Below are 22,520 nucleotides of genomic sequence, written 5' to 3' on the forward strand. Positions count from 1 at the left end.
GGGCTCACGGTAGCTTTGTCCAATCCAGACCTCCATCTTCATCCCCCGAAGATTCTTCTTCAGCTGGATCCAAAGTGGAAGTCGCAGGCTGAGGTTGTGGCCTTTCTAGTGCATGATCCATGGTAGACTAGTGGACTAGAAATCGTCTAGTCATGATTAGTACAAAACGCTATGATTACGTAATTTTATCAGGTAGTCACACAAAAATGTTGAAAGCTTTGGCGGAAGGGTTTCGGAGTGGACCGCGATCATGGTAACAGAACGGAAACCGACGTTCTTCCAGTCTCTCGCTGTGCGCAAAGTTCCTTGCAAGATGAAAATATCTGTGCCGACGTGACATCCCTCATAGGCCGGCGGATTGGCAGGAACAGCGGTCGACATACTGTTCTTCCCGATAGACACTGTCAAGACCCGTCTGCAGTCCGCGCAGGGATTCATCAAGGCTGGCGGCTTTCGCGGGATCTACAAAGGTATGGGTAGTGTGGTTGTTGGAAGCGCCCCAGGAGGTATGCATGGAGTAGGTTGTCTGGCCATGGTCGTTCTCACGCGGAGATTACAGCTGCTGCATTCTTCTCTACATATGAAGCCATGAAGCGCTCGATTCCTCTTCACGACCAACTTGCGCCTGTGAACCATATGCTGTCCGCGTCTGTGGGAGAAGTGGCAAGTCCTTGACTTGCAAAATTTATCTTGCGCAAATGAATCTTTTCCCGGTCAGGCTGCTTGTTTGATACGCGTTCCTACAGAAGTCATCAAAACCAGGACGCAAACATCAACGTATGGTGCTTCGGCATCTTCGTTTAAAGCTGCAACGCTTGTCCTGCACCATGAGGGTATTCCAGGATTCTATCGTGGTTTTTGGAGTACTATCATGCGCGAGGTAGACGAATGGATTCCCACATGAATGTTCAACTGATTTAGTACTTGTACTTCCAAGATACCCTTTACATCACTCCAATTCCCGCTATATGAGTTTCTCAAATCTCGACTATCAATATATCTGGACCGAAAACCCCTATATGCACACGAGGCTGCTGTCTGTGGGAGCATAGCCGGGGGGACTGCAGCAGCACTAACAACACCGCTCGACGTCCTCAAAACACGCGTCATGCTTGATCTTAGAGTAGGTCTCTGTTATGAATCTTGATGACATATTTACGGCGTATCCAGGACCCTTCGAAGCAGCAAGTGCCAACTCTTCCTATGCGGCTTCAGCAGATTTACGTGCAAGAGGGCGCAAAGGCTCTTTTTGCAGGTATAGTGCCGAGAACGATGTGGATATCCGCAGGAGGGGCTGTCTTCCTTGGCGTCTATGAATGGGCCGTTCATGGTTTTATGAGCGCCTAAGCGAGAGCAAACCTACAGTCGAAATGCCCATCTAAAACGGCCGGTAGGAACGGTGGACCGGTGGGGGTACGCCCTACACCTGGGGCATTTGCGATTTTAGTGATACGATGCAGGGCATAGGTATCCATTAGACTAGATGGTATTGTCCAATATATGGTAGATTACTCCAATGGACATAAAATGGATTCAAAAAAAAACCTGTGATTAATTATGCCTATCTGTCAGTTTTCCAACACGTCATTTTTTACAGTCAGCAAGATCAACAACGATAGACTAGTGATCAACTTTGCTGTTTTATGCTACCCAAAATACCTAATGCCCAACCTTTATCGCCATGAAGCTTCTCAGCGAAGAAATTGCCTAAAACATCCTGCAACTGCGCCATAGTCACAGAATCTCCATCGTCCGTTGCATCTAATGACTCAGGCATATCCGATGCGGGATGCAGAACATTCAAAGCGGTCTGTTGGATGCTCAACATGTGTGATCACGCAGAATAAAAGGGATACTGACCATAACGGAATCGACGAGAGGGCCAGTTTCCCCTGGTGTGCATTCACTTCCCACAACTTTTACTCCGCCACCCTCCACAAGTCCCTTCCTTACCGCCTCCTTTCCAATCCCCACCAGGCCGCGAATGGCACCTTCCCGCGTTCCCTTGGATTTGTCTGCTGAAATGAGAGCAACGAGGAGTGTTTTCATAATCCGTGGTGAAAGGGATGGATAAGTCGTCGAGTGTTGGGTAAGCAAACGGGATAGCGTCTGAGCAGCAGACGTGCGCAAGTGGGTGGTATGTGATGGTGGAAGTGTGGAATGGAGAAGAGTCGAAAGGATAGCCGGTAATAATTGGTGGAGCTGTACAATATCAATTTACTGAACAGTGTCAGGTTTGATTTATCACTCACATAAGGCTCGATGAATAGCGTATTGTTTTCGAGAATAGCGCTAACGACATCCAATAAAACCTCCAACGATCGACCATCTGCTTCAGTTTGAGCGCCCTCCTTTAGCGCAGTCACGACACCCTCTCCAACCCAGCGAATAAGGTAAGGCAAGAGCGCTTGTAATCCAGCATCATTGCGCAAACTTGCAAGGGCCGCTGTCCGCTTGGTAGAGTCAGCAGTAGGGGGCAATAATGACGCCGTAAGCCGCGTATAATACAGCTGCAATTCTCGTGATAGTACTTGTTTGACTAGCTGCTGCTGTTGTTGCTGTTGCTTCTTGACAGTAGATCGGCTCTCTGACGGTGGGGTCAATGGGAATGCGCCGTTTGCTTGGGGTGGTGACTTTGTAATTTCTTGATCGACGTCCTTCGGTATCGCCGGGGGATTTTCAGGAATGAGAGGCTGGACACCTTCAACTGCAAGCCAGTGAGCAGTCCAACTGACACCTTTTGGCAGTGTGATTTTCTCCTCTCGAAGCACGCGGTCAAAATCGATCTCTTCATCTTCCACGAAGTAGACAGGGCCTACATTAGCCGCGTTCGGAAATGGAAGAGCCCGTCTGAATACAGGGGGATTGTGTGGATTGTGACCATAAAGAGGTTCGATGTTCAGAACTCGAAGGGCCTGGTCAATGTCTGAAGTTGTTATTGTGGTTCGTCGAGCATGGCGCATGAATCGCGAAGCCTCCTGATATCTTCTTAGCTTCTGACAAGTGCATTTAAGCGTAAATCACACACCTCTATGACCTGATGGATGCGATACTCAACATCACTAGCGAGTGAGGATGCTACTGTTTCGGATAAGTTGGCAATGCCTAGCGACTCGGCAACGTCCTGCAAATGTCGGCTTCATTTCGTCGTATAAACTGACACTGTTGTAATGCATACTCTGACCGAGTCTGACTTGTATATCCCCGTTTGATGTGTCTGAGCAGCTTTCGCTTTCGGTTTGCTCATCGTGATGTTGAATCTTATTATGCCGCCTCCACTGGGAGGACCTCATTAAGTCACGTGCACATCAAGCCTTTGCCATCACTTAGTCAACCTCACCCAATGGGTTAACAGTTTTGGGGTACTCAGTCTCCTGCATGCAGCATCCTGAGCCACAGGCTAAATACAACCAAGCGTTATTTCTCCGACGATTTACCGAAACTGCTTGCCGGGCTCTCTTACACACCCACGGATAAGTAGGAGTCCGTATAATATAGATATGCATATGCTGTTCTATCATTACTTGTATTAACTTCCCCTCACTTGCACCAATTGCTCGGCTGTGTTACGTGCACCTCGAGTCTTTGCATAACCCATTTTCTCAACACTCGACCAGAATCAGCGATGTCACAAAACCAATACAACGTTGACAGTCCTTTGACCTTTATTTATAAAGAGGTCGACGGAATCCGTGTCCTGCTCGACGTCTATCTTCCACCAGACGGTGCCGACCAGCAATTCGCCCAGCAGGTGACTCAGTATCACCCAGCAGTCGTCTACTTCCACGGAGGGGGTCTAACCGTAGGAAATAGACGGAGCTGGTTTCCTACTTGGCTGAAAAGTCAGTTTCAGGCATCTTTCCCTCATGCTGAACACAATAACACCTATTTACTAATGCGATCCCCAAGGCCGGTTGCACGCACGCGGTATCATATTCATCAGTGCAGATTATCGTCTCATTCCTCCAGGGACTGGATACGATGTGCTCGCCGATGTGAAAGACGCCATCGCCTTTGTCGCGGGAGATTTGAATATTCAGCTCGACCAGGAGCTGGCTGATCTTGGCTCTGGTTCGCGTTTCCGCATCGATCCCATGTCAATCGGTGTGGCTGGAACTAGTGCGGGCGGGTTCTGTGCGTATCTATGCGCTATTTATGCAGTCCCGAAACCGAAAGTGGTTCTCAGTTTATATGGTATGGGGGGCGATTTTCTGGTATGTCCCGTCTTTTCGTCTCCGACAGTCTTTCATCGTATTAATACTACGTACTTCAGACAGACCAATATCTCGCTCCCAAGACGCAAGCTTTCCTCCGGGGGAGAGAAATGCTAGATCCCGCACAGTTCTCTGAATATATACATCCGTTCAACAATCTCCAAAGCACTTCAGACTCACCACTCCTATACCATCCACAGTCGTATCACATCCCGGGATATCCTGCGAACTCGCGAATGCTAGTCTCACGCTTATACCTGCAACTTGGGATTGCCTTAGATTATATTACAGGCCAACACGAACCGAGTCTTAGTGTTGCGTTACACGAGGCTATTCATACTGGGGATCCCTTCGACGAGGCACTCATTTCTGATCACAAGATTATTTTCCCTCAGTTCAATGTCACATCGGATTGGCCGGCAACATATCTCATCCATGGAACCAATGATACGGCTGTTCTCCTGCGGGAGTCTCGTAATTTGCATTCCTTGCTCTTGAAGGCTGGCGTAGAAGTCATATTGGAAGAACTACCAGGTCGAGAACATTCGTTCGATTATCAACCGGGCGCAGAGCTGGAAAACGAAAGATCACTCGATGATATCGTCCAGTTTCTTTATCGCCACCTAACTTAGAAGCAGTACCTAATTTGATGAATGATTCGGACTGACTAGTGCTGACTGTTAGTCTTGGCAGTTAGATAGATAACAGACACAACACAGTACCGAGTACAGTTTCTGCATACTAGGTTTCCTCAAATGTGCTCATCATCGTATATGTACTGCAGTTATTGAGACGTTTCTCCAACGTCTTACAGTCATGGTTTAGACTTTTCCCCGTCACCAAACTAGATGTAGAGAAATACAAAGCACTCTGTTCGATGTCCCACTGCTCGATCATTCGACAAATTGTCAGTTACCCACCAGTACTGTGCTTCGGCGTTTAAAAGAAAGGTGATTCGTATGCATACTTGAGCATGAACTTAAAATTACATCTAGAAGGTGATTGCATATGGAGCATGTTAGGTTAGAATAAAGAATTCATGTCGACACATAACCTTGCCGATCATCCTGAACAGCGACCGGGAGCGCTCTCTAAAGGTAAGAATGATTCACTTGACTGGAATAGAGGGTATTGATCTCATCGGAGGGTGGCAGTGAATACTGCAACAATGGGTCACTAACGCTGGACTCCTTTTCCTTCGTATAATGGATGGTGCCAACAGTCGAAACGAGTAGGTGTATACGTGATATTGGTTCCAGTGGTAGGGTGATCCAGCTGAGTGCTAACTCGAAAGCTTAAACCTCAATGAGTGAGACTACTATGCAGGTTTTCGACATGCAGTTTGGACGATGTGGACATGGGATAGAAGAGATCATCCTGACCGCGAGCAAATAAAGTACAGACACATCATCCACAACAAAAGGTAAATGAGGCCGCAAGCACAATTCTGCAAACAGAGCTCAACCGAACGAAGTAGTATGATGATGTGAAGGCCTACAGATTGGATAAAAAGACAGCGTGTTGAGGGGGGGGATGAAATGGTGCTCGTCGGTCCACAAGAAGCAGGCCGAGTTCAGGTTGGGTCGGGACTCGACGGAACAGGAGTCCCGCACGAGATATGGCCAAGACTGAACTTATGGAGGTAACACCCTATCCGATAGAAAGGGATGGAAGAGTACGTGCTGTGCAATGACACCTGTCATGCATGTCATGACTCGGAAGGGTGCTTATAGATACACATTCAATTCACGTCATGCCGCACCACACAGGCTGTTGCCCTCACTGCTGTAACATCAATTCAGCGCGTCCTTCAACATGACAGGCTCTTCCTGCTCACACCTGCTATACTAGGCAAAGGCCACAATGATGCCCGTTTGGTTAGGAGGGTCAGTCGGACCGGTCAGGGCTAGCTGCTAGACCCATGAGAACACCAGGGTCCAGCGAGTTTCACCCGATAACAGAGCTGCGGATGTTCAACTGTGACCAGGCGCCGAAGATTCTGCTCAGCGTGGGCCGATCCGAGCATGTTGCTTGAGTTCTTGTGCAAGGATGATACGAGCTGCTGGGATTGATCTGACTACAAAGTGTGTGAATGAGTTGGTCGACATTTGTATGCCAGTGTAACATGATGACCTATTGCAATACAAATGTTGATTGATGATTCTATAACAGTTCTGTATGATCATTGTTTGATTTTCCTTCCTACCTCTTCTTTGTCGATATCAACCCCTTCATCATATCAAAGCTATTGCCATCAGGCTGTAAATCAATGAACTCTCCACCGCCCATCGGCACAGTACGTAACAACCCATGGTCGGGAGTAATACCGACAATGCGGACACTTTGGTGTGGGGTCCGGTCCGTTAGTGTGACGAGCTGGTCCCTGTGGGAACCACGAGTAAGTACGATAGGTAAACTTGACGTAAAGAAAAGCACAACAGAGACGTACGAATGTAACCATGATCGGAGGTATTGATCCATGAACGGATGAAAACCCTGTTCCTGATTCTGCAAAAAAGAATTCCACATGCGCTCAAAAGAGGTGAGAACCGCCGCTGCTACACGTTCTACAGAGAGCCCTGAGGTAGGTGTAGATGCGAGTTGGGCGAGTGAGGCGATAGGTGGTGCGTTTGAGACGTTGAGGCCGCTTCCTGTTGACAGTGAGCTTTCATATCACTGAACCAAAAGAGGGAAGTACCATACCGATTACTACATCTGCCACGCCACCGCCAAAACTAGTGTTTATCAGTACCCCGCCAATTTTCCGTGGTTCCGGTGTTGACTTTGAATTTGATACAGGGCTGTGTTGTGAAGATGGGAAGAGGCCATAAATGTCATTAGGCCACTTCAGACGGACTTTATGGGCCCATTCGGAGCCGGGGTTGAGGACGTGACATGCGTCGATGATTGCTAGTGCGTAGAGGTATTGGATGAATACGAGGTTGGAAGGGGCGATTGTTGGGCCTGGTACTGCTATCAATTTTCGGATATCAGACAATTGAATAAAAAGTTGTTAGTCTTACCTGACGAAGACCCTTTCAGACCGATTCGAATCTTGAGCGACATCTGCAAGCACCCTGCAGGTGAGAGCCACGTGTTACCACCTCTGCCGCGTCCTGCCAATTGTACTGTGGCGAGGGAGACGATGGGAGAGGGGAGTACACGGAGGAAAGATGGGTTTCTGCTCAGAGAGGGTTTCAGTAGTCGGTACGATGGACGTGATTGGGCGAGACGCACTTGTCAAACATTGTTTGTGTGCTGGAGACTATTTCACCGTACATGAGTGCTTCGCCGATGCGCCAGGAATCTTGGTTTGTGCCTTGGTTTGTATCTTTCATTCCAGAGTGGAACTCGTCTATGGCGCGGAAGAAGGCAGAGGGTGAGAATTGTGGGGTGTATATTCGTTCATCCTCGATAGTTAGGGGTCCTGAAGGTACGAGTACGTGCTTGACTTTCGGGTTTGAGAGGAAATTGGGTGGAATGAGTTCGAGTATGGGGTGATCGGTGTTGCTGGCCTCGGGAGGGAAGGATGGGAAGTGAAAGTGAAAATTGTCGTTGGTATCTTCGAACACAAAAGGCTCCCACTTGGGTTGTGATTCATCGCCGACAGCTGACCCAGAGTTTAAATGATCGTGCAGTGCCTCTACAATGCGATACTGTACCTGCCATGAATCCGGACGAGCAAGAAGAAACTGAGGTAGAATGTGAGGCTCAAGACCGGAATCAGCTCTCTGCGAGGAGAAGTGCAGACCAAGTGCAGATAGCGATCGTGACAGCAGGATATCTGGAAGGGGTGGGGTGCAATTCCACATCGCGACAAGCCCGCTTTGAGATAAGATACCAGCAGGTGCATTCCCCTCAACATAACGACCGATGATGTGTGCTTCGAGGTCCAAAGGACACATGGGTAGTCTGGATACAGATAGCACGGTGTCGTCGATCAGTGCATCCGCTCTTGTTCCAGAAGCAGTTGAGAAGGAAATGTAGAGGGATGCGTTTCCATCAGCGACTCTGAGTATAGTCGTGTCCTTTACCATGCCCAGACCAAGACCCGCGGATAGCGATCCAAAGTCATGACTCGAACCAAGTAGAGTGCCTTTTCTGACGCCAACGCCAAATGCTAATATCCTACCTCCGGACTCGATGTATTTGCGGACAGCTGCATGATCTGTAGGAGGGGAGAGGAGTAAGAGGAGGGCACAAGAGGTGTGCCATGGATATTCTTGTACGGAGAGTTGAGATGGCGTTAGCAGCTGTGGTAAATAGTGCGGTGTCAATATTGAAGCAAGCGTTTCAACGAGAGAGGGAGCGGCTGGGTGTGTGCTGGGATACACTAGCACGTTCATTTAATTATTTGATAGGGGAGCTCAGAGACGGAGTAGCAGCAAAACTTAAACCCATTTCCGGCAACTGCAAGTGCGGGAATAAACCAAAGCAGGACTCCAGCCACTCAACCAGGACCTCCAACACTTGTGTCGACGCCCAATCGATACCAACGTTTAAGTTCCAGTACCTTCCTTCACTCGGTGCTCAATCATGAGTCTCTCATCATTTCTACTCGGAGGAAAAACTACAAGCAACCAAAAAGTTATTGATACGGAATTAGATGCCCTCTTTCACACTCAGGTGTGTCATGCTGACTTTCATGCTTTTTTGCGGTGGTCCACATTGAATTATATCGGCTCATAAGGTCCAAGATAATGACAATACTGCAGCGTCCAATGACAAGAAGCGTAAATCAGAAGGAGAGCAGAGACATGGTTTGAAAAAGCACAAGTCCACACGCAAAGAGTCGCAACAACACGAGTCCCCTCCTCCAAAACGTGTTAAGCCGCGGGAGAACAAGAAAAAAAAGATCGACAAGAGAAAATTAGAAGCTGAAGAAAAATTAAAGGCGACTCTAGCCGTGGAGAGCAGTAGCACCGAACACCGAGGGGCTGAACCTGCTGACAATTCCGACTCCGAGGAGGAAAGTGGGCCATCTACGCTTGTGCATGAGTCGCTGCTGAGTGATGGTGCGAAGTCCAGTCGACGCACGTCCACGCGCAAGGAGAAATTCGCTCCGCCAGATGAGTCCGAGGAACAGCGCAACTTGCGCACGATCTTCGTGGGTAACCTCTCATCTGAGGTCGCCCAGAAGCGAGTGAGTCGTTGAATACTGGCTAATAATCGCATGAACACATACTGAATATGTGACAGCCTTTACAAAAGCAATTCCACAGGCACATTCTGTCGCTCGTTCCTACCGCAAAAATTGAATCCACAAGATTCCGCTCCGTTGCATTTCAGAACCCTACCAGTAAACTTCCTGATGACGACGGGAAAGAACAGACTAGCACACGGCAGCATGACCGAGATCGAGCATCATCGTGGCGTAAAACTAATCCCACAGTGGACGAGCCAAAAAACGACAAGAAGCAGTTTCTCACTCCAAGTCAGAAAAAAAAAGTTGCATTTATCAACCGTGAACTTCACCCTAGTGCCGATTCGGTTAATGCATACGTCGTTTTCGCATACCCCTCTCCTGCGAAAGAGCGGCCTTCGAATTTGCCTCCCCTTCCACCAGTCATGGACCCACACGAGGCGGCTCGTCTAGCTGTCGAAAAGTGCAACGGGACTGTTTTCATGGACCGCACGATTCGTGTAGATTCTTTGGGCAGACCAGCGGATAGCATTGGGAAGCAAAGTTCCCTTTTAGGCACTTTGGCGGGAGACCCGAAATCGTCGATTTTCGTGGGTAACCTTGACTTTGCGAGCAAAGAGGAAGATTTGCGGGTGTTCTTTGAAAGCCTTATCACTGCCGAACGTGGGCCCCCTAGTCAGGCTTCAGATGCACCCAAGCATTGGGTTTCACGAGTGAGAATTGTGCGGGATAAGGAGACTCAGCTTGGGAAGGGCTTCGCATATGTGCAATTTACGGTCAGTGTTTGATTATCACATGTGGGTAACATTCTGAAGATTCATTTCCAGGATCGTGTTTGCGTGGACGAAACTCTTGCAATGGAAGAGTCGAAACTCAAATTTGCAAAGCGCAAACTACGTGTTCAACGCTGCAAAATACTCCCCAAGGGCTCCACGACTGATACTAAGACTCCAAGCACTAATCACAGTGCAGGTGCAGCTCCACCCATCGCCGTACCAAAAGGCGATCCTTCTCTGGGTGAAAAATTATCGACCCTCTCTAAAGAGGAGCGGAAGCAGATCAAAGCAGCGGACGCCGGCCGGCTGGCGCGGAGGGTGGCAAAGAAGAAAGCGAGAATGGCGCTTGCGAAGCAGGGTGTGCCTGTACGTGGCAAGGATAAGGATAGAGAACGAGCAAGAAAGACGGGCGCTGTGAAGAAGGCCGCTGTCACGCCTCGTAAACAGAGCAGGATCCGAAGCGAGAAGAGTATGTCAAACCGAAATATGAAGAAATGATACGTCTTCCTTTGATCTTCAAGGAAGACTGCAATGTGTCATTTCATTGGGCTTGGAGATGTGCTTGATCTTGGGTCGTTAAACTTTCTCAACTTTGGCGTCATGGTATAAGCTGTTCCCCAAACCCATGATCAAATCTAACACTTCGATGATCTTCTTCATGAACTTATTAACTAACGCCATCGCAACAACACGCACCTGGTGGTGTGGTATTTGTCACACTCTTTGCACTCACAGAACTGCAGATTCTTAACTCGCCGTAACTCACAGAGCCAGGCCTGCAGACGAACATGATGGATCAGAAGGCATGCTGGCTTCGTTACGTCTCTGCGGATGCCTCCTGTCTCTTGAACTCTGCTCTCGACCGTAGTGCGTGAACTATTCAGGTCCAGATTCCAGACCTCAAGGACTGATTTCAATATGACCTCCACCCAATGGCGTATTCGTATTCACATTCGAAATTCACTTAAGACATGAGGAACGGTGTAACAGAGAATCCTGGAAGAGAGCGGGCAGTTCTCGCTATGGTGTATACGAATATAAGACGCCAGTAGCAGAAATCCGTTGATCACACTTCACGTGAATGCGCGGAACGATGCCGCAGTAGGGTTTACCCCTTTCTCAATGATGTGCAAACAAATGAATGCGTATAAGCCGCAGGGACTCTAAATGAAACTTACTGGATTGATACTGTACGGTGATAGTAGGATTGGAGCGGGAGCCCTTGGTGGTAAGCGCCATGATATGATGAAAAGCTGATAAGTCAATGATAAGCTTGCCGCTGCTTGCCGTGCGGCGTCTTCAAAATGAACCCCATATTCATAAGCAGCTCCATACCAGATTATATGCAGTGAGTCACGTTGAGACGGTCGCCGGTAATTATCCGGGATAACACACCAAAGTAACACGCATAGAGCGCTTTATGTAAAAAACCAAGTGGTGCCAAGGCGAATCCCCCAACAGCCTCACGACGAAGCGGAAAATTTAGCCTAGTGCGGATAAGTGAATATCAGGGTGAGTGAGTAAGATAGTCCCTGAGTACTGAGTTAGGGAACAGAGATCACGCTTACTGAGTATGCTTGGCGATGGGGGTGTACTTGTGCAGGGACCTACGGCGACCTCCGAGAAACCGATATATATATGATCAAAGATAGCTGTTAACTTGAAATGGTCTGCAGATCTCGAATGTATAGAACATCTGCACTTGCCAATTATGGGGAGAGTTCGTGGCATCCTGTGGTGAGCACGATAGGACACTAGCCTGTCGGAGACATGGTCCCTTTGCAGTGGAGAATCCGAACTTGCTGCACACTACCACGAGTGATAGCCGTTGACAAGAGAATGTCAGTGAGGTCATGACTGACGAGAGATGTCGAGCGTGCAACGATGTTACCCAAAATATACGTAGGGTGGAGTGGAGATGAGTTTCCATTCCTGGGATCTTCCATGAGAGAAAAATTTGAGCCACCAGTCCCGTGGGTGCAGGAAGCCGGTGCTCCCGCGTAACCCCAATGATTGTTATAGTCAAATGTGCCATGGCTAATCTGTATCAAGCTGATTGGTGGGATAGTCGATATCATGATCAACTGACAACGGATGAAGGGTCGAGGGGTGGTGACCTGAGCCGTTGCCACTGAGCCGAAAATTAAATAGGGACGTCAACGTTGAACATGCGTTCTCGCGACATCCGACACCTGCCACCAGGTCCCGCGCCGAGCGTTTCTACTATAAAGGGTGGGATGGTTTTCATGACAGGACCAGACAGGTCGCATCTTGGTCAATTCTTGCTTGGCGAGGCTGACATAACCCGGATTAGAGACTCGGTGTATTAGTACTAATACCCCGACTTTCCGCATTTCACGGTCCTCCATCTTCTTGTATCTTAACGACCCGTGACCAACCTACCACGTCCTTTTATGAACCCCAGTGGCCACAATCACTTCTCAGCTGCACGCGTTATCCAGCTTCTCGGTTGAACATTCTTCGGTGCCGCACGTCATGCTATTCCGGCCGGTAAGCCACTGTTCCCGCACCCGACTGCAGCTGCAGCGCTCATTGATCTTCACAGCTTGCATTAACCATACCGCATATTGCCTATGCATGTCTCGGAGGTTTCGTCGTCGTGGTAGGTACAGCACGCTCTGTCTACTTTTGCAGCATCTCATTACGACATTCGTTGCAGTTTGGCATGTTCTCTTTGTTCATTCGAGAAAAGGTAATGTAGTTTTATGACAATATTAGCCTTCATACTCATTGTGTATAGCTTTACATCGGCGAGGCATGTTGGGCTTTTCTTTTCGGCGTCATTATCGGTGAGCTCGCCGGATCATACTTCTAATCACGTTGCCTTAACATTCTTATTTTTAGGTCCATATGGTGCCGGCATATTTGATCCTCGCAGTTGGGGCAGTGACACTACTACCGAGGATACCGTGAATGAAATTACACTCGAGTTCACTCGTGTTGTCCTCGCAATCGGAGTCTTCGCAATTGGAGTCGAGCTTCCAAAAGCCTATATGAAGCGTCACTGGAAAAGTCTATTATACCTTCTATTTCCTGTCATGACATGGGTGGGTGACGTCCTGAACATCCCTTTGACCCATTCTCTAACCATCATCAGGGTTGGTTTGTGTCGGCAGGCTTGATTTATGCATTAATACCTGACCTCACATTCTTATCAAGCCTTGCTGTCGCTGCATGCTTGACCCCAACTGACCCAATCCTTGCTGCTGCAGTTGTTGGTGGCAAATATGCCGATAAGCACGTCCCTGCTCATCTTCGCCATCTCCTTGCGGCGGAAAGCGGTTGCAACGACGGAGCAGCGTATCCCTTCCTGTATATCGCATTGTATCTCATATTGGACTCCAGTACTGGTCGTGCAGTTGAAGATTGGTTCCTTCTTCTCTGGCTTTGTAAGATACAAAATCTGGTGATGGTTCCTTAGCTGATTCCGTTATAACAGATCAAGTCATTCTAGGTGTGGTGGTGGGCGCCTTGATAGGATGGGGCTTCCGACACCTTATGAAATTCTGCCAGCGTAACGATTTCGTCGATCGACAATCCTACGTTGCACAGTACATATCCTTGGCTTTGCTCACCATCGGTATCATGACTATCCTGGGTTCTGATGATCTCCTGGCAGCATTCTCTTGCGGAACGGCATTCGCTTGGGACGGTTTCTTCAACCGCCAGACAGAGGAATCGGTGTTTAGTTCCGTCATCGACTTATTATTCAATGTCGCTGCCTTCGTTTATGTCGGCGCCTGGATGCCGTTTGATAGTTTCAGCAACGAGACCCTTTCACTCAGCGTGTGGAGGCTCGTTGTTATTGCCATTTTAGTGTTGATGTTAAAAAGGTTGCCAGTCATGATTGGGCTATACAGGTTCATACCCGACGTAAAGACTTTCCGGGAAGCCGTTTTCAGCGGTCATTTCGGGCCCATAGGCATTGGTACGTAGTGTATCTGATATCCCTCCAGAATACTGACGTGACGTGTGTTACCATCCTAGGCGCTATATACATTTCCACATTAGCGGCCCAGCAGCTGCCCAAACCTAGCAACCCTCCAGCCAACCAGGCTGAAGTTTTGGCACTCACCATTCAACCCATCGTTGCATTCATGGTACTCTGCAGTGTCGCCATTCACGGTCTGTCCATCCCATTCTCACTCCTAGGCCGCCGCGTGCATTCAGTTGGGTCTCGTACGTGGTCCCGCCATGCCACATCCAACGTACCCGACTGGGCAACACATACGCGGCATGTCACGCGTGCGGAAGATGTCATCATTAACCGTGACCCTACTGGACTTGAGCGTGGTGAGGGCGGACTGACGGAAGAGGAGAAGTCTGTAATGGAGAGCAAGCGTGCAAGCACGGTCACTACGTCGCCGCTGTCGCCTGATGAGATAGAAGAAATTGGCGAGGCCAGCAGTTCAGAGACGCATGCAGAAGCTGTGCCTGCAAATGACGAGGAAGAGATGAAGGAGGAAGTGCCACCTGACGGAAAGGAGACGACTGCGGAGTGGAGGGAGGGCCCGCATAAAATTATTGAACGACGTGGTGGTCCTGGTGAAGAGGTACGCGTGGGTTGATTGATAATGATGATGGTTATGTTGACATCGTTTCCAGGTTGACGTGGAAGTTATTTATAACGCATTCAAGCCCTCTGAACGAGTCGTGCACTCCCGGTTCTCTGTAGGAGAAAGTGGCGCCTTACAAGCAGGTCGCGCGTATCTTCGCAAGTTACATCATGCGCCTGAAGATATACATCGGGCGGTTGAACATGTCGAAGAAAATGTTAAGCATGATATACATGCATTAGAATCCAAAGCCCAAGAAGTTTTTAAAGCTGGTGGCTCAAGTGATGAAAACACTGGCGCTGGCGCACGTGCTGAAGGTGACGAAGACGAAGAAGGATGGGCATCAGACAAAAGCGGAGATGGCAATGGACCTGCGTGGTTGTCTGGGGATCACAGGAAGCGTCCAAAATCATGGAAAACGAAGAGCGGAACCCATCTTGCGGCTGCCAGAAGTACGAGGAGCCATCGACGAAGACAATCAACGGGAGATGGCGGAACGTTCTCGAGCCATGCCAGGCAGCTTCTGGAGCAGGACCCACCGTTCGCCTTTACGGCTGAGCCGGGTGAGATTGCACCATCTGAGGATGAGGACCAACGTGGGAGAAGCCAAGCACCTCACCGCCAGGGATCAGGGCACACTTACCGTCGCTCCATCCAGCACCGACGGTTGGAGTCTCTGAAGACTAGCGAACATAACTCACGTGATGTCTCGCCTACTCGGTCGGTCCGGTTCGTCGATGAAGAGCGCCGGAGTGGTACCACTACTCCTAGAATGACGCTTGACCAGACGCCCCAGGGCAGTGTTAGCGAACCGTTTACCACTGATGACTCGGAGTCGAGAGGGAAGGTCACGTTCGGACCCGCTCACATAAGGCGCGCGTCTGAAGATTAACATATTGTATATATCTCGTTTGGTGCGTTTTTAATTGTCTAGCCATGGCATTGAAATTACTCGAATATCACTTTCGCATTACACCATATGCACTCATAACTTGTCGTCAATGTAGCATTAATGGCTTGAACATCATGTATAGATATATCGAATCTAAATAGCTATTGTATATGAAGGAGCTTTTGACGCGACTGTACGACAAACTTGATAAGGAGAACTAATGTCAAAGCTGTGTTAAACTACGGCACATATACCAGTGAATTTCCAAAGAGCGGATCAAGAGAGACGACACGATGCTCTATGACGGCGCCTAAACCGGACGTAAACCTGTTCTCATGAAATCCGTACCCAAGCCACGCTTCTGCAAACAGGACACCGCTGTGGCCCTTAATGTTCGGCATTGCCTTTTGAGCGATGATCGTCTGCAAATAGGGGGATGCGCGTATGTTGATGTATGGGCAATGGGCATGAAGACGTAATAAAACGCACCTTGGTGTCGAGGATGGAGTGGTCGTAAGCGAACCGTGTAGCAGTGTTAGTGACGTCTGGATCTGCAGGTGGGTTTAGGGTAACCAATACTGGGTAGTGGAGATCCTCTGGCGGATGCTGCAACTCGTTCGTGCACGCGCGAAGTCCCAGAGATGCCGTTCATTAGTACAATATTGAAGATGACGATGTGATATTCCATCAGCTTACATGTGTTGTAATGTAAATTTTACAATGCGGTCTTTGCTTGTTGAGTGTACTTACGACCTAAAATTACAATATGATACAAGTTCTTCTTGCCCCGAACGCTACATTCGTTCCTTACTCTGGATGTATACCGGCACCTCTGTGCCATCCTCATCAAGAGGCGCCCACGGGACGGGAGTGACCATCCATCTTGCACGCTCCTCGATTAGTCAACATATCCATCATAGCAATAATGAGTGGACTCACAACATTTCACCTGTGCGTACTGGGGATGGTGTCGCTTGCCTATGACGAGGGCGCCTCGCATGCAAAAGTTCATATAAAGGGGAGTAGCAATACTCTGTCTTGCATCCGTTGCGTGTTAATCCAGTTTGTGCGTCACTCCACCATCTCATACTAGCCATGGAATCAACTGTGCCCACAAGCTCCGCAATAGGCTTAGAACCCAGAAGAGCTATGGAGAAACTTTCACCGCCTTCCCATAGATGAGTATATTTGTTTCTAATAAGATAACATACTCACTTGTATCTGAAAGGTACATGGAGAAGGCAGGGCAATAGACGGCTTTGGTAACGAGGCACGTGGATTGAAAGAGCCGGATTTTCGCGAGCTTCCCCAGGACGTCTGAAGTAATGCGTTTCGTGCGAGGCTTATTCATGAGCAAGCGCCAGTGGCGCCTTTCTTAACCCTTTGATTGCAGCTGTGGCAATACCTCTGGTAGAACCAATGGAATGAGATATTAGGAGATGATCGAAAGCTAAGAACCTGGCAACTCACGTTTGAGAATTGACATTCAATAGGATTTTTTTCACATTTTCAGACCGAGTTGTGAATTCAGACTCCTCTGGACATTCTTCGGGAAGGTGCTCGCCAGACTCAATGTTGATACCTGCATCGAGAAGATGATGCTTGAAATCATCTGAGTATATAGAACCTTGGATGATCAAATTGCCCGTGGCTTTGTCGATACTTCCGTATGACCCAACCTGCTAAACATCAGCATGAAAGGCGATGTGGGCCGCTGATAACACGTACTGGAATCTCCGAGAGCGGGTCCCAGTTTGGATACTTTCCAGTTCGATCCAATATAAGTTCGATGAACTTGCGTTGGGCATGCGAATTTGGCAGCGTGTCCCAGGACCACATGATGTGTATGATGGTGGTTAATAGTAAAGACCCGAGTTATAGGGGACAACTAGAAGGCAGACTGTTCCTTTTATTCTGTCACCGATCATGCCAGGTTGCCCGCCTTCCCACCTGGGTTTCCCAATGAGTAGGACGTAGGGGCCAGGTGAAATTGACGCGGTCCTGCCGCGCCTGCCGGGAGCAACAGGGCCAACAGGGCCCCAGGGAGCTCGTGTATACTCTGATCACGTCATAGGCTACAAAAGCCATATCAATCTCATCAACGACACGATCAAATGATGATCCCGAAAAGATGTAGAATGTCTTTTGACAAGCCAATCAGAGATGCCCGTGTTTCTGCGGACGCTGAATAACATCTCAGCTTGAGGACAAGAATGCGCTGAAGAAAACGCAGAAAAGAACATGTGACATTTTGTTACTCATGAGGTGTGTGATACGATGACTTTCCTCGAACTCATCCAGCACACTTGTGATACAAATACAGGTACAATGCCATCTGGAGTGACTCAAAAGCCGGTCTACAAAAATATGAAGCAACACATTCTGTGCAAGTATACATCAGGACATACCTTGCGCTGTTCGCCCTTGGCCTGGAGTGAGGGGTCATTCGAAAGTTTGCCAGCCATCTTTTCCGCTTCGCCTATGTACGAATATGAATATGATTGCGAAGCCAGGTAAATAAAGACCAACCCGTAAATTTGGAGCCCATGGAAGACAACTTGCTCGTTGGACCACGACCGGTACCAGCACCGGCAGCTTGACCACTGCCAATGCCAGAATCATCATATTCATCAGTGTCGCGTTCATACCCACGGCTACGGCCATCACCGCCGATGCTCTGGCCATAGGCACTGTCGTATCCGCCACCAGGTTGACCAGCTCTAGGGACATTCACATCCTGAATGCCCTGGCCGCTGCGATTACCAGCCATTCCAGGGTCTGTGTCGCAGTATTCGTCGCCTTGACCGGAGCCCTGCTGACCCTGTCGACCGGTGCGGCTTTCATATCCACCAGCTTGGCCAGTCCCACTGCCTCCGTATGACCCTGAAAGGGCAGAGTCAGAGTCTCCCCCAGGGACAGTGCGCTGATTATCGATAGGGGCGTCATAGTTTGAGTCGTCGTTGAAGTCTCCTATCAGGATAATAGAGATGTTAAGTTTGCCTGGGATTTGTAAACCGTTTCGAACGACGTACGACGTTGACCTTGGTTTCCTTGATCATAAGACATTATTGATTGTCTGTTGTGGTTAAGAAAATAAAAGAAAGTAGGTCAATGGGGCTTTATATATATACGATAAATCGATGATGCAGCGATGACGATGAGGGTTGGTGCTGTTGACGTGTGTGTATTCGCGCGTCCTCCAGCACGATCCTCGACTTAAACTTCATGAGGACTTAGAGCCTGGAAAAAATCCTATGTGCACCAGATTAGCGCAATCGTCATATTCCAAAAACTATCATAGCATGAATGCACCTTTGTTGCGGCTAAGACAAAAAGGCATTTTTCGCTGATAACTCGAGCTTGGTGACCGAGTGTTAGTTGTGCCAAGGCATTCCATGAGGCGGTTCTACTAATAACTCCATTTGAAATCGACCACGAGCTTTTTTCTAGTCCATCAGACTCCGGTGTTCAGCAATGAATTGCGGAGCTATTCACATACCTATCAAACGCACTGGAAATGATTATCGCGCCGTTACTTCGGAGTCTAAGCCTTCTTGCTATCAATCTTCACCAAAATAAACGACAGTCAGGCGGAACAATATCTGCATGGCCCAATGATACAAGATGTCAAGCACACGGGAGGTTTTGTGGTGTCGTTCGGTATCCGTACACGTCTGGTCGTGCATTGCTACGTTTATTGTCCAACAGTGTTCACGTCCTACGACGACCCATTGACTCGGATACCGGGAGCAGGAGGTGATGTTCAATGGTTCATTCGGGATTGATACATCGTTTGATGTGTCTGCCAGTGTGATTAAATTGTCAATAGTGGAATTAATATTATTCACTGAACACTAGTACTCACTGCCGCAACCTCTGCTGCAGTGTCAGTCTAGCGATTGCATTGGTGGCTAGCAATTGTCGCTGCGTGGTGGATGATACAACCGACGACTCAGTGACCGCGACGCAATGGAAGTCCAAATCGAAGTTAAACATGACTTTCAAGGCTACCGGCCCGTATCGAAGCTAAGATCTCCGATCGCCGAAGAAAGCTCGCCGGTCCCAACTCGGTCAGCCGGTTTTGCGTCTAGAGCGTTCCATATCCACGTTTAAACCGCATCCAAACTGCATTGGCACCCCGGATCATTATCTTACCACTGGGACCAATATCACGGACGATACATATCGGCGTCAATGGCTTCTCCATCTGAATACTCGTTTCGACCGTTGGCACCATCCAATGTACGAAGGAAAGGAAGTCTAGCGTTAGTGATTCATTGTTCAAGTATGCAGTGGCACCCTCCCATGAGATTGAGTGTTTCAACTTGCAAGATTGCCATAGATTGCGAATTTCACAGGACCGAATATTCTATCTGGGTTCTATTAGCAACCACCTGACCCTACGTATCCGGTATGCTTCTGATTGGAATCGATCGCGCAGTTGATGGAGTTTACTTGCCAATTCAGGACGATGGTGCACTGTGTACGACATGGTCGATGCCTCCCCTCGCTTATCATCGATAAAAAGTCGTGGCAACACCCTCAGCTAGTTACTTCCTGTGTCACTCCGAGTCTAATTGAGGTGGGTGAGCGAGTTTTGCTCCAGCGCGCGTCGATGGTTGACGTTCAGCCATCACCTCAGCAGGTTGATATCTCGCATGACCCTGGCCTGATTTTTAATTCTTGATTTTACGTCGGACACAAGTAAGTAGTCCCTTGGCTGCTTTATTTTTTATCCATCTCACGTTATCGATGAGATAACATGCGGTTATTGAACACCAAGACCAGAAAGCTCGAAGAGTTTTTTGGTCAGATCCCACAGTATGCAATACTCTCGCATCGATGGCGTGATGGCGAGGTACAGTTCTCTGATATCGACCAGCCTCACGCCCGTAATATGCCTGGCTATTCCAAGATTGAAGGCTCTTGTACCCAGGCTGACAAAGACGGGTATCGCTATGTCTGGATAGACACTTGTTGCATCAATAAGAGCAGCAGCTCTGAACTTTCCGAAGCAATCAACTCGATGTTCATGTGGTACAAGAAGGCCCAGATCTGCTACGCATATCTAGACGACGTGTCCGGATGTGACAATCTGAAAGAAGAGTTTTTTAAAAGCCAGTGGTTCACAAGAGGGTGGACTCTCCAGGAGCTCGTGGCCCCCAACAATGTCATATTTTTTTCGCGCGATTGGGAGGAGATGGGAAGCAAATCTAGCTTCACTCAGTGGATCGAAGAGATCACGGGGATTGACCGTGGTGTCCTACTTATGAACTACCCGGAAGAGATCAGTGTAGCAACAAGGATGTCTTGGGCTTCGGGAAGGCAGACGACGAGGGTAGAGGATCGGGCATATTCGCTGCTTGGTTTGTTTGGGGTACACATGCCTACGATATACGGAGAGGGGGAAAGCGCATTCGTCAGACTTCAGATCGAAATCATGAAGAGCTCCAACGATCAAAGCATTTTCGCTTGGAAATCATCTCGCCGAGGAGATAGGAGTGGTCTACTTGCTTCCTCCCCGGATGATTTTGCAGAGTCCCGCGACATCGTTAGGATTCCCTCAGATTCATTCAGAAATATTTTTTCAAGCGCCACTTCATCCATCAGACAGTATTCGGTGACGAATCGCGGGTTGAATATTCACCTGCCTGTTATGCGCGTCCACAACTATTATCAGGCGGCCTTGAGCTGCTGCCGTCGAGGAGCACCAGCCAACCGTCCAATCAGCTTATACCTTTATCCAATCCCAGGCGAGATGGAACAGTTTCTGAGGTTAGGGCCTAGCCTTCTATACGAAGCAGAGGTACCGGGATCATCCGAATTCACCCTTCAAGAACTTTACGTCCAAGAAGATGACCCATCGCTATTCATGACAATCGATCCCAGGCGCGACCCTATCCTTCAAAAATATCATTTCTTCATTAAAACCAACGGGGTGGTAGAAAACGGATTTTCTTTGGTTGGCTATACGTCGGCTGAGTGGTGGCAGCAGGAGGAGAATAGGCTCGTCCTGAGCTTGACCCGAAGTGGAATGTTTAGCACACTGCTCTATCGCCATCAAATAACCGGCGAGAGTTTCGCAGTACCAGTCGGTCTGCATAATTGGCACGTCTGGTCATACATTGTCACGACCACGGACAGTGAGACGCCTGACAGCGTTAACGCGTCTTTCGACGAAGGAGAAAGAGGTGGTGTTCGATGGAGAAGTTTGGACTGGTTTACTCAGGAGTTGAGTATGGGAAAGGTAGGTGTGAAAATCAGGAAGGGGGGTAAATACTGTTCTGACGATGTTGGCGGATATTCTGTGACCATCTCTGTCACGGGCACGTAGCAAAGTCAGATAATTGCATGTACTCGTTACATATATAAGTACTGCGTATCCACCCACTATGTATAATTTGGACTGCAAGGGGAACCAAGGCCGAATCTCTATAGCGGGAGGCTACAGCCGTATCTATCGAGGACCGATGCATGAGGCAGTTCTGATAGGTTTCAATCGTCATTTGAAATTGATCCCAGATTCATTCGGAAAGCTTTTTGTGGCACGCAGTCAGACTCCGGTGTTCGGCAATGAGTTATTCACAATTTCACATACCTATCAAACGCACTGGAAACAATTATTGGGTCGTCACTGAGCTTCCTGCCATCAATCTAGACGACAGTCAGTTGGAACAATATTTCAGGTAGTGACCCAATGATACAAGATCGCAGGCGCTACTTTTTTTATGCTTCGCATACTAACAGGATGGTATAACAGCCGCACGGGAGAGTTTTGCGGTGTCGCTTGGTATCCGTACGAAATTGACACGTCTGGTCGTACATTTCCACGGTTTCTAGCTTAAGAGCTGCATTCACGTCCTACGAAGGCCCATCGACTCCGACATTGGGAGCAGGATATGATGTTCAATGGAGAAC

The 22,520-nt window shown here is 48.6% G+C and overlaps 10 protein-coding genes across 10 annotated transcripts; 6 read left to right on the forward strand and 4 right to left on the reverse strand.

Moving 5' to 3' along the window:
* Positions 1-226: 226 nt before the first annotated feature.
* On the forward strand, positions 227-1,544 carry F5147DRAFT_700283 (mitochondrial carrier domain-containing protein). The gene is made up of 6 exons (XM_041437676.1): positions 227-292; positions 350-506; positions 560-663; positions 719-880; positions 938-1,123; positions 1,171-1,544. Exons 1-6 carry the CDS (start codon positions 251-253, stop codon positions 1,345-1,347), a joined length of 828 nt encoding a protein of 275 aa, XP_041291578.1. The 5' UTR covers positions 227-250; the 3' UTR covers positions 1,348-1,544.
* On the reverse strand, positions 1,545-3,254 carry F5147DRAFT_700289 (TATA box binding protein associated factor-domain-containing protein). The gene is made up of 5 exons (XM_041437677.1): positions 3,179-3,254; positions 3,029-3,124; positions 2,253-2,978; positions 1,861-2,202; positions 1,545-1,810 (listed from the first exon to the last, which is right to left on the reverse strand). The coding sequence occupies exons 1-5, from the start codon at positions 3,245-3,247 to the stop codon at positions 1,628-1,630; spliced, it is 1,416 nt and encodes a 471-aa protein (XP_041291579.1). The 5' UTR covers positions 3,248-3,254; the 3' UTR covers positions 1,545-1,627.
* Positions 3,255-3,347: 93 nt separating this feature from the next.
* Positions 3,348-5,096, forward strand: F5147DRAFT_700291 (Alpha/Beta hydrolase protein). Its single transcript, XM_041437678.1, has 3 exons — positions 3,348-3,842; positions 3,910-4,214; positions 4,274-5,096. Exons 1-3 carry the CDS (start codon positions 3,626-3,628, stop codon positions 4,844-4,846), a joined length of 1,095 nt encoding a protein of 364 aa, XP_041291580.1. The 5' UTR covers positions 3,348-3,625; the 3' UTR covers positions 4,847-5,096.
* An 899-nt stretch (positions 5,097-5,995) lies between these two features.
* On the reverse strand, positions 5,996-8,598 carry F5147DRAFT_700295 (class II aaRS and biotin synthetase). The gene is made up of 4 exons (XM_041437679.1): positions 7,452-8,598; positions 7,238-7,395; positions 6,918-7,184; positions 5,996-6,865 (listed from the first exon to the last, which is right to left on the reverse strand). Exons 1-4 carry the CDS (start codon positions 8,558-8,560, stop codon positions 6,417-6,419), a joined length of 1,983 nt encoding a protein of 660 aa, XP_041291581.1. The 5' UTR covers positions 8,561-8,598; the 3' UTR covers positions 5,996-6,416.
* Positions 8,599-8,649: 51 nt separating this feature from the next.
* F5147DRAFT_700297 (uncharacterized protein) lies at positions 8,650-10,785 on the forward strand. Its single transcript, XM_041437680.1, has 4 exons — positions 8,650-8,840; positions 8,905-9,357; positions 9,414-10,133; positions 10,185-10,785. Exons 1-4 carry the CDS (start codon positions 8,751-8,753, stop codon positions 10,629-10,631), a joined length of 1,710 nt encoding a protein of 569 aa, XP_041291582.1. The 5' UTR covers positions 8,650-8,750; the 3' UTR covers positions 10,632-10,785.
* Positions 10,786-12,399: 1,614 nt separating this feature from the next.
* Positions 12,400-15,782, forward strand: F5147DRAFT_226988 (Sodium/hydrogen exchanger family-domain-containing protein). The gene is made up of 9 exons (XM_041428707.1): positions 12,400-12,644; positions 12,700-12,756; positions 12,814-12,846; positions 12,895-12,943; positions 12,999-13,201; positions 13,252-13,543; positions 13,594-14,082; positions 14,142-14,707; positions 14,760-15,782. The coding sequence occupies exons 1-9, from the start codon at positions 12,630-12,632 to the stop codon at positions 15,600-15,602; spliced, it is 2,547 nt and encodes an 848-aa protein (XP_041291583.1). The 5' UTR covers positions 12,400-12,629; the 3' UTR covers positions 15,603-15,782.
* A 755-nt stretch (positions 15,783-16,537) lies between these two features.
* F5147DRAFT_837780 (uncharacterized protein) lies at positions 16,538-17,455 on the reverse strand. Its single transcript, XM_041444095.1, has 4 exons — positions 17,331-17,455; positions 17,073-17,281; positions 16,818-17,009; positions 16,538-16,770 (listed from the first exon to the last, which is right to left on the reverse strand). Exons 1-3 carry the CDS (start codon positions 17,439-17,441, stop codon positions 16,946-16,948), a joined length of 384 nt encoding a protein of 127 aa, XP_041291584.1. The 5' UTR covers positions 17,442-17,455; the 3' UTR covers positions 16,538-16,770; positions 16,818-16,945.
* Positions 17,456-17,735: 280 nt separating this feature from the next.
* On the reverse strand, positions 17,736-18,893 carry F5147DRAFT_227031 (uncharacterized protein). Its single transcript, XM_041428708.1, has 4 exons — positions 18,635-18,893; positions 18,132-18,572; positions 18,011-18,081; positions 17,736-17,959 (listed from the first exon to the last, which is right to left on the reverse strand). Exons 1-4 carry the CDS (start codon positions 18,666-18,668, stop codon positions 17,948-17,950), a joined length of 558 nt encoding a protein of 185 aa, XP_041291585.1. The 5' UTR covers positions 18,669-18,893; the 3' UTR covers positions 17,736-17,947.
* Positions 18,894-19,690: 797 nt separating this feature from the next.
* Positions 19,691-20,530, forward strand: F5147DRAFT_761647 (uncharacterized protein). Its single transcript, XM_041440538.1, has 5 exons — positions 19,691-19,887; positions 19,945-20,013; positions 20,070-20,184; positions 20,233-20,306; positions 20,360-20,530. Exons 3-4 carry the CDS (start codon positions 20,074-20,076, stop codon positions 20,287-20,289), a joined length of 168 nt encoding a protein of 55 aa, XP_041291586.1. The 5' UTR covers positions 19,691-19,887; positions 19,945-20,013; positions 20,070-20,073; the 3' UTR covers positions 20,290-20,306; positions 20,360-20,530.
* F5147DRAFT_700316 (heterokaryon incompatibility protein-domain-containing protein) lies at positions 20,163-21,994 on the forward strand. Its single transcript, XM_041437681.1, has 3 exons — positions 20,163-20,184; positions 20,233-20,306; positions 20,360-21,994. Exon 3 carries the CDS (start codon positions 20,365-20,367, stop codon positions 21,934-21,936), a length of 1,572 nt encoding a protein of 523 aa, XP_041291587.1. The 5' UTR covers positions 20,163-20,184; positions 20,233-20,306; positions 20,360-20,364; the 3' UTR covers positions 21,937-21,994.
* Positions 21,995-22,520: the final 526 nt, after the last annotated feature.

The sequence above is a fragment of the Suillus discolor genome (genome assembly GCF_016758755.1).
Source record: "Suillus discolor strain FC423 chromosome Unknown F5147scaffold_35, whole genome shotgun sequence".
Lineage (NCBI taxonomy): Eukaryota > Fungi > Basidiomycota > Agaricomycetes > Boletales > Suillaceae > Suillus > Suillus discolor.